General features: G+C 53.4%; 1 protein-coding gene across 1 annotated transcript in view; it reads right to left on the minus strand.

Annotated features, from left to right (window-relative positions):
- Positions 1 to 3,225: 3,225 nt before the first annotated feature.
- The window catches only part of LOC100478466 (von Willebrand factor A domain-containing protein 5B1), a 32,070-nt gene continuing 21,670 nt past the window's right edge, over positions 3,226 to 13,625 (minus strand). The window contains exons 12-17 of the mRNA XM_034652532.1: positions 11,986 to 12,123; positions 9,439 to 9,570; positions 6,993 to 7,067; positions 6,318 to 6,387; positions 5,660 to 5,777; positions 3,226 to 4,131 (exon numbers count right to left, since the gene is read on the minus strand). Coding sequence (XP_034508423.1) covers positions 3,625 to 4,131; positions 5,660 to 5,777; positions 6,318 to 6,387; positions 6,993 to 7,067; positions 9,439 to 9,570; positions 11,986 to 12,123 — 1,040 coding nt within the window. The 3' untranslated portion in view covers positions 3,226 to 3,624. The remainder of the gene's footprint in view (positions 4,132 to 5,659; positions 5,778 to 6,317; positions 6,388 to 6,992; positions 7,068 to 9,438; positions 9,571 to 11,985; positions 12,124 to 13,625) is intronic.

Here is a 13,625-nt window from a genome sequence, read left to right on the forward strand (position 1 = left end):
TGGGGTCTGGAGTTGATCTCAGCTGAGGGGGCCCGGAGAGACAACTCTGCCCTGTGTGTGGTAGGAGGTTGGACCCTTGGGACACTTTGTGGGCTGGGACTCCCCGGCTCCCTCTGGGCAAGGTTGCCCACGGCAGGCGCTCCTGCCAGGGTCCCACGCTGCTGCTGGGAGCAGCTCTATCCCACCATCAGAGTCAGAAAGCTCAGGGGCTGCCCTCTAGTGCCGAGGGTGCCCAGACAGCACAGTCTGAGGCCACCCCTCCATTCGGCAGGATCAGAGGTTGGGGATGTGGCAGGGGAAGACATACGTGCCCCAGAATGCCAGGAGTGGGGAAATGGTTCATGGAGCAGACATTCTCTGGATGCTTCTCACCAAGCTCGCAAAGGAACAGGAGCACTGGCCGATGTGTTCACTCTGCTGCCCCAGGATGCCCCGCATACAGGAGGCTCTCAATAAAGGCTCTTTGAATGTCAGTGCCAGAAGATCCCTAAGGGAGATCTAGACCAGTGTTTTCCCAATTGAATAACCCGAGGGAGAGCGCAACCTTCTGAATCACCTCATTGGAGACTGACAATACACATTTACATATTCATGACTCTGAGTCTGTCTTGACTAAAGAAATCTGTTTTCCTTGTGTTTCCCCAACATATTTGCCTGCTGGACAGTGTCTTGTGAATTGCTAATTCACATATCAACCAAGGAACGGTGTTGGAAATGCCGATTGAGTATAACCTCCTCATTCTATGAAAGATGAAACGGGGCCCAGAGAAAGCAAGCAACTTGCCAGAAGTCACACAGCACCCTGATGGAGTTTAGACCAGCAAATTTCCCGGCTCTCCTTAGCGTTCTGGCCAGTGAAGGCCGGCCTCTGTTGGACAGTGCCAGTAGGCATTTGTACTCTCCTGATCCCTCAGCCAGGCAGGGCATAAATGTTTCTTTGCATCCACTAGAAGCAAGAGCTAGTTTAACAAAAAATCCAGATTCATTCAAGTGAATCCCAGCTCCAGGAGCAAAGTGTCCCTCCTTGAGAATTTCCGGAACCACCTTAGCTTCAATGCATGTGCTAATTACCTAAGGTCTGTATCTTTTCCTTACAGCTAGTGACTTCTGCTCTGGGCGTGGCAATCCTGGGGGCAGTTTGCAGACATTGCCTGTCATTGCAATACCTCTGAAGGTCTTTAAAAAAATGTCTCTTATCCAGATGTCCCCCAGAGCCCTTGGGTTATTTGATATCAATGAGGATTTGTTCCTCTGCCCCTTTGGGTGCTGGGCAGCGGAGCCAGCGCATGCGAAGCTCAGTTGCCCAGATTTCCAGCAGCTGCTCCTAGAGCAGAATCTGAGGACATTCGCTGGAGAAGGGGGTGGTACACCCACCATCTTGCTGGGTTCTCGGGTACTCCTTCCAGTTCCACACTGGGCCACCCTGAACCTTCTCATTGTCCACACTGAGCCTGAGGACCCAGAATCAGGTGGCTTGGGAGTCTGGATGGCCCAGTCCAACCTCATCATGTAAGAGGAGGAGAGGGGCCCAGAAAGCACAGCAACTGGTTCAAGGTCACACAGACAGTGAGCGTGAGTCCATGGTCACTAAGGGGGACCCATCTCAGAGGCAGAGAATCTGGGAACATCGGAACGGGGGCAGTCTCCCAGCTCCAGCTCACACAGCAAGGGGAAGTCACTTGCCCAAACGAGTGCCAGGTGTTCCCACTCTAGGCCTGACAGACACGTCCACTAAGGGTGGGCCAAGGAGGGCATGTCACACCCTTCTCTCCTTACCCTGAATCTGCGGCTGCTGGCAGCACAGTGTTACTTTTNGCTGCAGCTGCTGGCAGCACAAGTGTTACTTTTGTGCGGGCAAGTGTGTAGGGGGATGACAAGGCTGTCCTCACACCTGCTTGAGGCCTTGAGCAAGACAGCCTAAAACCCTGATCCCTCTCAGTGGCACTGATTTTAAGCCAACAGCCCAGACTGTCCTCCATGCACCACCTGGGGTCGTGGTGGCCACGGAGCTGGTGACTGCCCAGCTGGGTTCCTCCCCAGAGGGTGATTCTAAAGCAGAACAGTCAGCCAAGCAGCAGCCAGGACTCTCTATGGGGTCTCCAGCCCCTTCCCTTCCCTTGGGGGTGGATCACCAGGTTTTCAGAGCCTCAGCAGGACCCATGTGGAGAGAGCCCCACTCCTGCGGGATTTTGCAGTGCAGCAGGAGGGCAGGGCAGGGCCCCAATCCAGGGCAGGCTGTGTCAGGGGCAGGATACCCCATCGTGTCCAGGCTGCCCCTTCTCTAGGCCTGAAGGACATTCTGCTGGAGCCCCCTCTCCCCCTCCGTCCCGGCTGAAGACCGCGCATTTCTTGAGTCTTCGTGAGGCTGGGACGTGTGCCAGAGCCCACAGCCCCTCGACAGGTCAGTTCGCTCTGTGGGGGCCTCCACATCTCCCTGGAGAGGGACTGGCTTTGTGCCAGGGCCCAGGGGCCTGAAGGGACCACTTGGTGAAGAGACGTTAAGGCCTTGGAGAGGGGGGTGTGCGGATTCAGCCACGGGTCCCAGGCTGGGGGACTTCCACAGGAGTCTTCAGGGCATCCGTGGCTGCATCCTCACCACGGGGTACAGGTGGGCTTGAGAGAGGAAGCCCCCAGGGGCTCTCTGCCGGACAATTCAAGCGGCCTTCATTTCTTCGAATAAATCCCCCTCCCAGGTGAAGCTGCTGGCCCCAGAGGTACTGCAGCCAAGCACTGGTTCTCTGTTGCAGAGGGGGCCCCCGGGCCCCCAGAATGCAGCCAACGTGGGGGGGGGCTCGCGCCCCCTCAGCGCGGGCAGAGTTCACCTTGCACAATTCCTGCAACTGTGCAAATGATTTAAGATGTCGCCTGGTTTCTCCACCAACTTCAATGACCATGTCCATTCTGTTTGGACACTTTTGCACAGACTGAAGCTTAGCGTTAACACCTCAGCTGGCAGGGTGCCCCCCGCCCCGTCCTCCCCGCCTCCTCTTCTTAGACAGGAGGTCACCGAGAGTCTGCAAACTAAAATATACTAACGGCTTCCAAGCCCAGGGAAAAGGCCCCCGAGTGACTCTCTGTTACCTGCTGGGAAGGCTGTTTCTCCAGTCGGATTGTAAGTGGGATTTCGGGGTGCCAGATGGTAACCGTGGAGACAAGGCAGCAGGCAGAGGGGGTCTCCCACGCCAAGATGCGAGCTCGCAGGTCTGGTAACTGGCAGTCTTCGGGTTCGCTCATCCACCCTTTTATTTGAGGGGGGCTTTGCCCCTCAGTGGTATTGATTTTAAGCCACTCTTCCAGAGAGAACTGGGGTTTAAACTGTATTTTCTCTCTCCCCACCCCACGGCTGCCTGGGTGTCCGGCCGAGAGGAACCTTTGGAGTTTCTCGACATCCAGTCCATCCCTCACCTCATGCACTTATTTCACAGGTGGGGAAACTGAGGCCCAGACGGGGGGTAAGGGCTGGCCTACAGCCACACAGCTAGGTGGTAGCAAAGTTGGGATTGAACTCAGGCCTCCTGACTGCCGGTCCAGGGCTCTTTCTAGCAACCAGTATATTGGCTACAGCTGCGAAAGCTCCCCCTCCAGGCCACACGGTCCCCTCCCCCTCCTCCCTTCCCACCCCTACTACACGTAATTCGGGTTATAGCAAAGCATGTTGAACTCCAGGTTCTCGTCCCAGTGCCGCAGCAGCATGAACAGCTGGCGGGCGGCCGCCTTGAGGGTGCCCTGCGTGCGGCCCTCGGGCACGTCCTGCCGCTCCAGCCACGAGCTGGCCTTGGCGGCCACCAGCTCCCACTCGACGAAGTAGGAGGCCGAGCTGTGCTCCAGCCACGCCAGCGCCACCACCGTGGCCCACAGCTTCCCTGTGTGTTCTATCACCGCCCTGGGCTCCCAGCTTGGCTTGCCCTCTGCCGGGGGCTCCGGGGAGAAGCCATCACAGGAGGGGTGCCGCGCGGAGGGGCTGGTGCACAGCTGGGGACTCAGGGCCTTAGACTCAGGCTGGCGGGTGGTGAGGGACACTCGGTGGCAGGTGAAGGGTGAGGTCCACTTGAGCTTCTCCATGGGGATGTGGATGGCCTCGCAGAAGGCTTGGTTGAGCAGGAAGGCTCCGGAGGCCAGCTGCAGAGACACCTGTGTGTGGGGGAGCCCCTCAGTGGGCCTCAAACTTTTTAGCCTGTGGAGCCCCAGGGCCATGCAAAAGCCCGGGTCCACACAGCCCGCCCATTCATAACCACCCCCCACCCCTGCCCCCAGCCTGCCCCTCCTGCCTGGGAGATCTGCCGGATACCCCGGCCAACTGAGCATCTCTGAGCTTACCCCACGGGCACTTCAGGCCGATCAGGCTCAAGCCAATATCTTCACCCCACACCTGCCTCTTGTCCCGCACAGGTGGGTCCCGCTCAGCCATGGGGGCTATCCATTGCCATTCTGCAGACTCTGGGCAGCTCACCTCCCTCTCCCTCCCTCCACACTGATCAGTTTCCAAGTCCCAACAGGTGTCCTTTCTACTCAGCTCTGCAACCCACCGGCTGCCTCCTCTTTCCTCCTCTGCACCCGTGCTCCTCCTCTTTCCTGCGTTTGAGGGGTTTGGGTAAGGCATACCATGGCGCTCTTTGGAGGCCATCAGCTCAGTGACTTCAAGTTTCTCTTAGAATCTGCGATTTCCAGAGCTCTGGCTCGTCCTTGACTCTCCCCCGCCCCCAACTCCTAATTCTCGGGCCCCCAAGCTCTCTCCTCTCTATACTGCCAGCCATGACTCCTCACCCTTCAGATCTTGATCTGACCCCTGCACTCATCAGGCAGTCAGTCTTCCTTCCTCCCTGACCTCAAACCTGGAGTCGGTGTCCCCCCAGCTGCCACCTCTCCCCCACTGAACCCGACCTCTGCTCTCACAGCGCCCAAGCATCAGGAGTGTCTGGTTCCCTGTCCATGTCCCCACTAGACACTGAGTGCCGTGAGCTCAGGGACTATGTGCATCCAGTTCAAGGTTGTCTCCCAGGGTCTAGCATGGTGCCTGGCTCCTTAAATACTTCACGCAAGTACAGGGCTCTGCCGCCCAGGAGATCTGCAAGTTCAATTTGACACTATGCCTTGGGCGTGTAGGGACTGGGGCTGTGGAGTGCAGTTCACACCGTGGCCCCTTTCCCTGCACCCTCTGATCCCCAAGCCCCGCTGGGCCTCCCATGTGGTGGGGCCAGGCCCCCTTGCTCTTCAATACAGAGACTCTCCCCCCACCGCCCCCCTGCTGCCACCCGCCCGCTCCAGACCTGGGCTTCTTGCCCTGCCACAGCCTGCTGGGCTGTCTGCAGAGTCACTTGCTAAACATGGTAAGTGTCCCTGGGGTGTTAATTTTACTCACTTGTGAGCTATTTCGAGGCTTATTTTTATGTATTGGAAAATAAACACACATAGATGGTGGAGTAGAACGCAAAATTCCTGTGCATTTTTAAAGCAAAGAGAGCAGATTGCAAAGAATATTCGTGATGCTGACGCTGGCTTCTAGCAACACTCTTAGTGCCTGGCCCCTGCCCTGCTGGCTACTTGGGTGGGAAGGTCTCGGTCTTCTTCCCTTTGTGAAGGGGGCGGGGTGGGCAGGAGGCTCATGGGAAGGCCCCTCGGAGAGTGTTGGGGGCTGAGGTCTGGGGTCTAGGGCACTCACCAGCGGGATGTAGTCGAAACTCTGGCTCCCTGGGGTTGACTCTGGAACCTTGGTCAGTGGCTTGCTCAGGAAGCCCTTGGCTGCTCGAGTCAGCAGCCTGGACTTGCTCAGATTCAGCCTGTGTGGGCAGAACCGGGGAGAGTGGTCAGAGCTGCCCTCTGGCGTCCTTGGTCGTCCCACACCCCAGCACCAGCTCAGCCGCCTCTGAAGGTCAGGGCCAGAAGGGATGTGACAAATGGCTTCCTCCAACTTCCTCATTTGACAACTGGGGAAACTGAGGCCCAGGGAAGGGGGGTGGGCTTGCGTTTCCCGAGTCACTCAGTGAGTTAGTAGCAGCCTAGACGACGAACTTATTGGTGTTCTTTCTGTGACCTTTTTCTGATAGTGTATCTCTTGTTCAGCCCGTGGTCAGAGAATCTTCTGCTAGCCCTCCCAGGGGGTTTGCACCTGCTCGGAGACCAGAGACGTGTGTGGGGGCTTCCACAGTGCAAAGATCGAAAGGCAGTGTATCTGGGGGTAGTGGGCCTTCTCGATACCCTTCAGATGGTTCACTTTTGTCTAAATGTCAGGCTGGGCCTGCTTTCCGCCTTCCGAAGCTAGGGCCGGCCCCGGGGAAGCAGGTGGTGGTACAGCCTACTCCGGTGGAAATCCCACGTACCTGGATCCAAAGAGAGAGTCTGAGGTCTTGAAGGAAGAAAGCGTATTGGTGGCCAGACTGCGCAGGGGACCTGGAGAACCACAGAATGACAGTTGGGGTCTGACAGATGACGCTGTCCAACTGCTCACTGCCCAGCGGGGAAACAGAGACTCGGAGAGGAGCAGGGGCCTGCCTACATGGCTGGGGGTCCGAGCTAACCTTTAGACTGCAGGGCTGCTTTTGACCCGGGTGGTGTGGGGGGAAGGATGAAATGTATGTCCACATGTAAGAAGGCTGCTGGTGTCTTCTGGAGGATTACCCATGGGGGCAGTGATGGCTTCACATAAGCCTCCCACCCCTGAGCGGAGACATTGAGTTTCCTTCCCTGGCACATTGCTGGAGGCTTCAAAGCATAGTTAGGTGGTAGAAATGGTCCCTCAGCTGGGAACCGGGCAGTCTGATTCCAGGCCTGGCATTGTCACTAACTTGCTGTGTGACCTTGGGCAAGTCACTTCACCTCTCTGAGTCTGTTTCCCATCTTTAGATTAAAGATTACTCCTATTAATCTCACGTAGGGATGTTTTGAGGAATAAATGAACCACGAGGACTTTGTTGGGCTAAGACACTCTCCTGGCCCAAGGATCAATCCCTGCCACTACCTTGATTAAGGACAGAGTCCGCTGCCCGCTTACTCACCTTCAGAAGCAGCATACTTCTCGCGGCCCGGGGACGTGGTCTCACCGATGGGCGCAGTGGGACTTTCCTCCACATCTACAACAGACGAAGCCAGTGAGGCCTGAGCTCCCCTGGCCTCCCTTTCTCACCTCTCATCCCCCCCCCCCCGAAGAGTGAAGGTCCGAATTCACACTACCTGGGGCTGGGCTGAGAGAGCAAGGTCAGGATTTCCACCCCTGCTTGTGTGGGTCTTTGTCTTCCAAAGGTAACACCGTTGATCCACCATGAGAATCAGATATGCCTGGATTCAAATCCCAACTCCCCCACTGCCTAGCCATGTGACCCCGGGGAAAGGTGCTTCCTTTATAAGTTTAGAGTGCAAAGTGGGGATCCGAGTATCTGTCTCACAGTGTTGTTGTAGGGATTAAGGGAGGTAATACCCAGCTAGTGCTTAATGCCTGGCCCAAGGGAAGTGCTCAATAAAGCCCCGAGCTACAGACCCAGCAGGGAAATGGGAGCAGGTCAGGGGCCTGGGGTTGGCGGGGGGAGAGGTGGGCATCAGCTCACCAGGGCTGAGCCTCACTGAGGAGGGGCTCATGCCAACTCTCCAGGAGGCATCAGAACATGGCACTGACTTGTCAGAAGGCTCCGAGCCTCAGTTTCCCCATCTGTAAAATGGGGGATAATAACTGCACGTGGTCTCTTCAATATGCATCATCGGGGTGATTATTCTTATGATCATTATTTCAAGGGCTGGACCGGGATGGGCAATATACCACAAGGGAAGAGTACAAAATATGGAAAAGGCTTCATGCACAAATGTTATCAAAGCCTCTGTCTCCCCTCTGAGACCATTAGTGGCTCTGTGAGGGCCCAGAAGCTCTGTTTATCACCAGGAGCTTGGGAGAAGCTCCAAAGCGAATTAGGGACTGGGTGCGGAGCGACTGAGGCAGCTGGGAGGCCAGCAGCACGGTCGTTAACCTCGTGGGCTCTGGAACCAGGCACTGCCTGGTTTCAAGTCTTGGCTCTACCACGTATCCACTGTGTGAGACTGATTAAGTCACTTGACTTCTCTGAGGCTTGCTTTCCTCACCAACTTTGTCAAATACTTGGAGGAGTCATGGATGATGAGAACAGTGCCCAGGACAAAGGAAACTCGCAGTACGTGTTAGCTATAGTCATCCTTGGAGAGGGAAAGGGCTTGGGATGGAATAAAAGTTTAGAAGATACAGACACTTGGATGTGAATCAGAGGTCAACTGAAAAGAAGGGATTGGGGTGCCTGGGTGGCCCAGTCGGTTAAGGGTCCAACTCTTGATTTCGGCTCAGGTCATGATCTCGGGGTTGTGGGATCGAGCCCCGTGTCAGGCTCCAGCTCAGTGGGGAGTCCGCTCAGGATTTTCTCTCTCCCTCTGCACTCCCCCACTCTCTCTCTCTCTCAAAATAAATAAGTAAATCTTAAAAAAAAAAAGAAAGAAAGAAAGAAAAGAAGGGATTTGTGATTTTGATGGAAGCCATGGGCCACCAAGAACTGAGCTATGGAGAAATGAAAAGGTGGACAGAAATTTCCTCTAGATGGGAAGCCCAGCTTGGCTCAGGGATTACAGCAGCTCCCCCCACCCCCAGTTTGGGAGGCTCTGAGGGACCAAAGAGCTGGCAGAGCTTTTTAATTCTGGAGTTACACATTCTTCTACCCTTCACACTGCTCCTTTCTTTACTCCATCCATGTCTGTAAGAACTTTCGAGTCCCTCAGGTAAAAATCTATTATGATCTGGGTGTCTGGCCTAGTGGCAGGGTGGAGCTTCTGATGTCCTTCCCACACACTGAAGAAGGCAGGAGATCCTCGCTGAACATGGGAGGGCATGAAGGAAGGGGTTAGGACTAGTGCAGCAGTCAGGCTGTCTTGGAAGGGACCGTAAGACACGCACACATTCAGGACACAGAGGGTTAAAACTATCCTGTGATTTAGTGCCAGGTCACAAAAGGGTCAAATCACAGATGCTTAAGGACCCAAGCTACAGGCACAATGAAATCAGGCAAAGGCAGAAAGGAAGCTTTGGGAATCCTGAAAGAAGCAGATGGTGGGACCCAAACAGATGGAACTGCCTCTCTGCTCCTTGCTTTTCCCCTTGTTTATTAGTTTTCCTGGCATTCGGTGCCTGGGAGGACTCAAGGGATTGGAGTCAGGGAACAGCCCCTGGGCTCAGCAGACTTTGAAAGGGGAGAGGTAGGGGATGGTGCAGGCACGCGGGCTCCCAGCAGCTCTCTCAGCAGCAGCTCTCTCAGCAAAGCTGTGTTAACAGTGGCACACTTGGGCCATGCTGAGCCTCCGAGAGCCAGGGAGGCCTGGCCTCGCCTTGCAAGGGGGCCCAGAGTGCAGACTCAGAGCCTGGCTTCCGGGGGGCCTTTTGGACACCGGGGTGCCTCCGGGGCCTAGGCTTCAGAACATGCCTGAAGCAGCTCTTACTTAGGTTCTGGAATTTGCTGTCTCCTGCTGCCGAGTCTTCCCCGAGCAAGGTCTGAGACCGTCCGAAGCCAGCAGCGGGGCCCCTCCACTGCCGGGTCAGGACCTGAGAGTTGATCATCCGCCATGCAGCACCTTCACGAGGACAAGGAGAAGGGGTCAGACGGGTACAACCGTGTCAGTCCTTTGCTTCCCCACCAGGGCTGGCAGGAACGATTCTGCCTTCAGTCTGTCACTTGTCCAGAGGCAGAAAGACATTGAACAAGGTAAAACCATGAGCTTTGGAGCCAGAATGACCTGGGTTTGAACCTCAGCCCCGTCTCTCAGTAGCTGGATGGGGTGCTAGCCAATCTGTGCCTCAGTTTCTTCATCTGGAAAATGGGGATAATAACCTTGCTAAGTACCCGCTATTGCCGAGACAATGCTCAGGAAGCAGCAATATTTTCCAATTAGTTAAAAGGCTGGTTTTCTCAGGAACACCCCATTTTCCTTCTCTTCTAGTCTGTGGTCTCAGAGACTGAGGTCTCCATTCCCCTCCCACAGGGCAGGCCCCTGGAGTCCTAGGACCTCACCAATAGGGGATAGATAAAGACAGATGAAGCTTTAGCACCCTCAAGTGTGTTTTCGGGAACCCCACTCTTGGAGAACACTAGTCTGTAAACTATTCCTTAAAAAAAAATGATCTACAGGGGAGGTGAGTTTGGAAGAAGTTGCAAACTACAGTCCCTTCTCTGAGCTTCCTGATGTATATTAACATACTAAAGGCTCTGACAAGTTCTGCAATGAAAAAAACTGTTGAGCTTTATTTAATCCAGTGGTTCCTAAATGTATTTCCTAAACTGAGACTTCCTAGTTTGTGCTGAATGGCCATGCTTAGGACATGCAACTAGGGTTCTGGTTTCCTGAACCACACTTTGGGAAGCACTGATCCAGGTCTTAGGGGGCTGTGGGACTTGGGTTAAACATGGGCCAGGTCCCTGAACCTTCCAGGCTGTGGGCTACAGACACTAGGAGGGACAGTCCGAAATGGGTGGGAGGGACAGACATCCTGAATGTCATTCGGGGTGACAAAGCCCAGTGAATGAGGATGCCCAGTGGAGCAAGAGTCTGGGCCTCTGGCCAGAACCTGAAATGAGAGCAACCCAAAGAGGGAACAGGTCGTCAATGATTTTGGTACCACAGATAAAAAGCAGCAGGGGAGGAGGGAGACGGGAAAAAAGAGAGGCACATTTTGTTTTTAAACATTTTTTCAGGAGGTCTGCTAAAAAAACAAAAAAGAAAGGAAAAAAAAAAGAAATAAAAGGAGCTGCAGAGGATGGGGAAAATGTAATTCAGGAAAGAAAAAATACATATAGTTTAGGTACCTATGAAAAGTATCTCACCAAAAAACTAAAAAAAATTCCCCAAAGAGAGATGCTTCCCCTGCCTACAATCCTGGCAGCGTTTAAGAAAGATAAGCAGGTGAAAAGCAGACCCTGAACAACCTTTGTAGTCAGGCCACTTTGGCAAAACACATCCCAGTTTTAAATGGGCAGACCTTTTGATCTGCAATCTTACTCCTTTTTTTTAAAAAATTATTTTATTTTATTATTATTTTTTTGTAATCTTACTTTTGAGAGTTAATTAACCCCAAGGAGATAACCAGACAGGGGTACAAAGATGTTCTTTGCACCGTAATTTACAATAATCAAAAGGGGAATAAATTGAAGGTCTAGTAGCTGAGGGGGGCGCTGGTGGAAAAGGTTCTGATGAGCCTTAAGTGGTAGTGGAGAGAAGCCGAAGGGAGCACAAACTCTGCAGCCAGGCCACGGGATTCAAAGCCTGGCTCTGCCCCTCACTGCTGTGTGACCTTGGGCAGGTAACTTAACTCCCTCTGCCCCTGTCTTCCCATCTGTAAAATGGGGGTAATAATAGCATCTACCTGGCGGAGCCGTGTTGAGGATTACATCATTCGTTGTAGACAAAGTGCTTGGGGGCACTGTCTAAATGATGATGAAAGTAGAAAACCCTGCAGCTATCAAGGTGGTGATAGACGTTCACCTCCATGGAAAGATCTTTCCCACACCCACGTTTTGTAGAACGCAGCACATATTGGTATAATCCAATTCAGGAAAATTATCTTTTGATTTCTCTACATGCAGATATTCATAGAAGTCTGGAAGGATGGTCATACCAAGGAGGTAATTAATTACTCATTTCTGGATGACTGTCAATTCCAGCCATTTTTATTTATTTTATGTCTCTCTCTATTCTGGAATTTTCTACAGAGAGTCACACCCATTGTCCCAGTTGGAAAAATACAATAAAGTCCTATTAATTTGGTGGGAAAAAGGGAATGGGGTGGTTTCATTGCCTTCTGCAGAGCAGTGGGGTGGGGGCTCATGTACCCACCACCCTATGGTGACTGACCACACTATTGGCAGGGGGCCTTTTTGCTTCTAGGCCATTCCTTGTACCCCTCTCTGCAGGTCTGTGCTCCATTGGGTCCCAGTTCCCCTCTGCCAGCCGGGGGGGGGCTGCTTGAACCTCAGAAGTGCCCATCTGCCTTACCAGAGTTGGGGTACCCCACCACGGTGGGCAGGCACCTCTTCTCGCTCACGTCCACGGGCACAAAGACTGTATACTTGCTAATGACGTTGCAGGCCTTGCTGGTGTGCACAGCGTTCACCTGGTAACGGCGGCTGGACCCTGCGGATGGGGAGCTGGGGGTCGGTGTGCGGACCCAGAAAGTCCTACCTGACACAGCCGTTCTGGAAGCTAAAAGAAAGGGCTAGACCAGTGGTCCCTGTCTTTGGGATTCCATAAGCCCTTAAAATCAAGGGGTCTGCCCACTTGCCAGTTAAGTTAAGCCCCTGCCCCCAAGATTATTAACCTTCATCATCATTTCATAAAATAAGGACATTTTAATGTAAAAGAGCTAAGACATCTAGGACAAAAAGATGGTTACACCCCTTACATAACCTGAGTGTTATCTAAAAAAATCCTCTCAGGGCGCCTGGTGGCTCAGTCAGTGGAGCGTGCCACCCTTGATCTTGGGGTTGTGAGTTTGAGTCCCCCGTTGGGTGTAGAGGTTACTTAAAAATAAAATTAAACAAACAAACAAAACCAAACCCCAATAACCCTCTATGTCACCTGTATTCTCTATTTTCATTTTGCAGCTATCCGGTAAAAACTTTGCTGCAGGATTTTACAGGTCCCCTGGCTGGGTGGGGACCACTGGTCTGGCCCATTGGGACAGTCTTGCAGAGAACATTAAAAACCAGAGAGGGAGAGCGGAAAACACAGGGTCACACAGCAAGTTAGTAATGGCCCTGGGATCAGAACTCAGGATGATCTGACCCCCAAACCCAAGTTCTTCCCACGGAGCAAGTGAGCAGTCTCTGTGGTTCGGTGCCTCCAGAGGGCTATGTAAGCAGCCAGGGAGATGAGGGATGGACAGTTGCTTTGTAAACTGTACGGTGAGGTGCTCAGGAAAAAAATGTATTATACGAAAGAACAAGTAATGTAAAATATAAGCAATATATTATTGTATAAACAAAGCATGGCTCTATCACAAGCAGTGCTCTCTAGATCTCTACCGATCTCTTCTCCAAATGTGCACCGTCGTGATCCCAGGAATCACTGTCTTCGGAAAGTTTGCCCCACCATCCCCGTTATAGGATTTCTTGGATCCCTGTATTTCTTAAGAGTACTCAGGACAAATGCACTCAATTAATTGTGTGTATAATTATTTGATTCGTATCAGCTTCCCTGCTGGTCCGTGCCATAAGTAAGGATGGAAATTGTGGTGGTCACTGCACTGTTCAGCCTCGAGCCTGGCCCCGGGATGATCTAAAATCAATAAATGGCGTTGACGAATGAGTGAGTGAGTGGACCAACTAGGTCTAGTGGGTTCTGTAAGAAGCTTTGGTCCCAGGGGACCAGGTCTGGCGCGATAGGGCTGGCCGCATTGTTCTGTCTCTGGAGCCCTACAGTGGGCGCTGCAAGGAGAAGCCCTGGGAAGTGAGAAGGAATGGGGGACTGTAACAGAGGAGGAAAAGGAGAGAGAGGAGAGGACAGATCACCGGATCGCCGCACGGGGTGGGAGGGGTGCAGGAGCCCAGAGCTGGGGGGAGGCGTCTGGGGGCTGGGGGCTGATCAAGGAAAGGATGGAACCCTGGTGTGTGTGTGTGTGTGTGTGTGTGTGTCGG

This window comes from Ailuropoda melanoleuca, unplaced genomic scaffold (assembly GCF_002007445.2).
Source record: "Ailuropoda melanoleuca isolate Jingjing unplaced genomic scaffold, ASM200744v2 unplaced-scaffold620, whole genome shotgun sequence".
Classification (NCBI taxonomy): domain Eukaryota; kingdom Metazoa; phylum Chordata; class Mammalia; order Carnivora; family Ursidae; genus Ailuropoda; species Ailuropoda melanoleuca.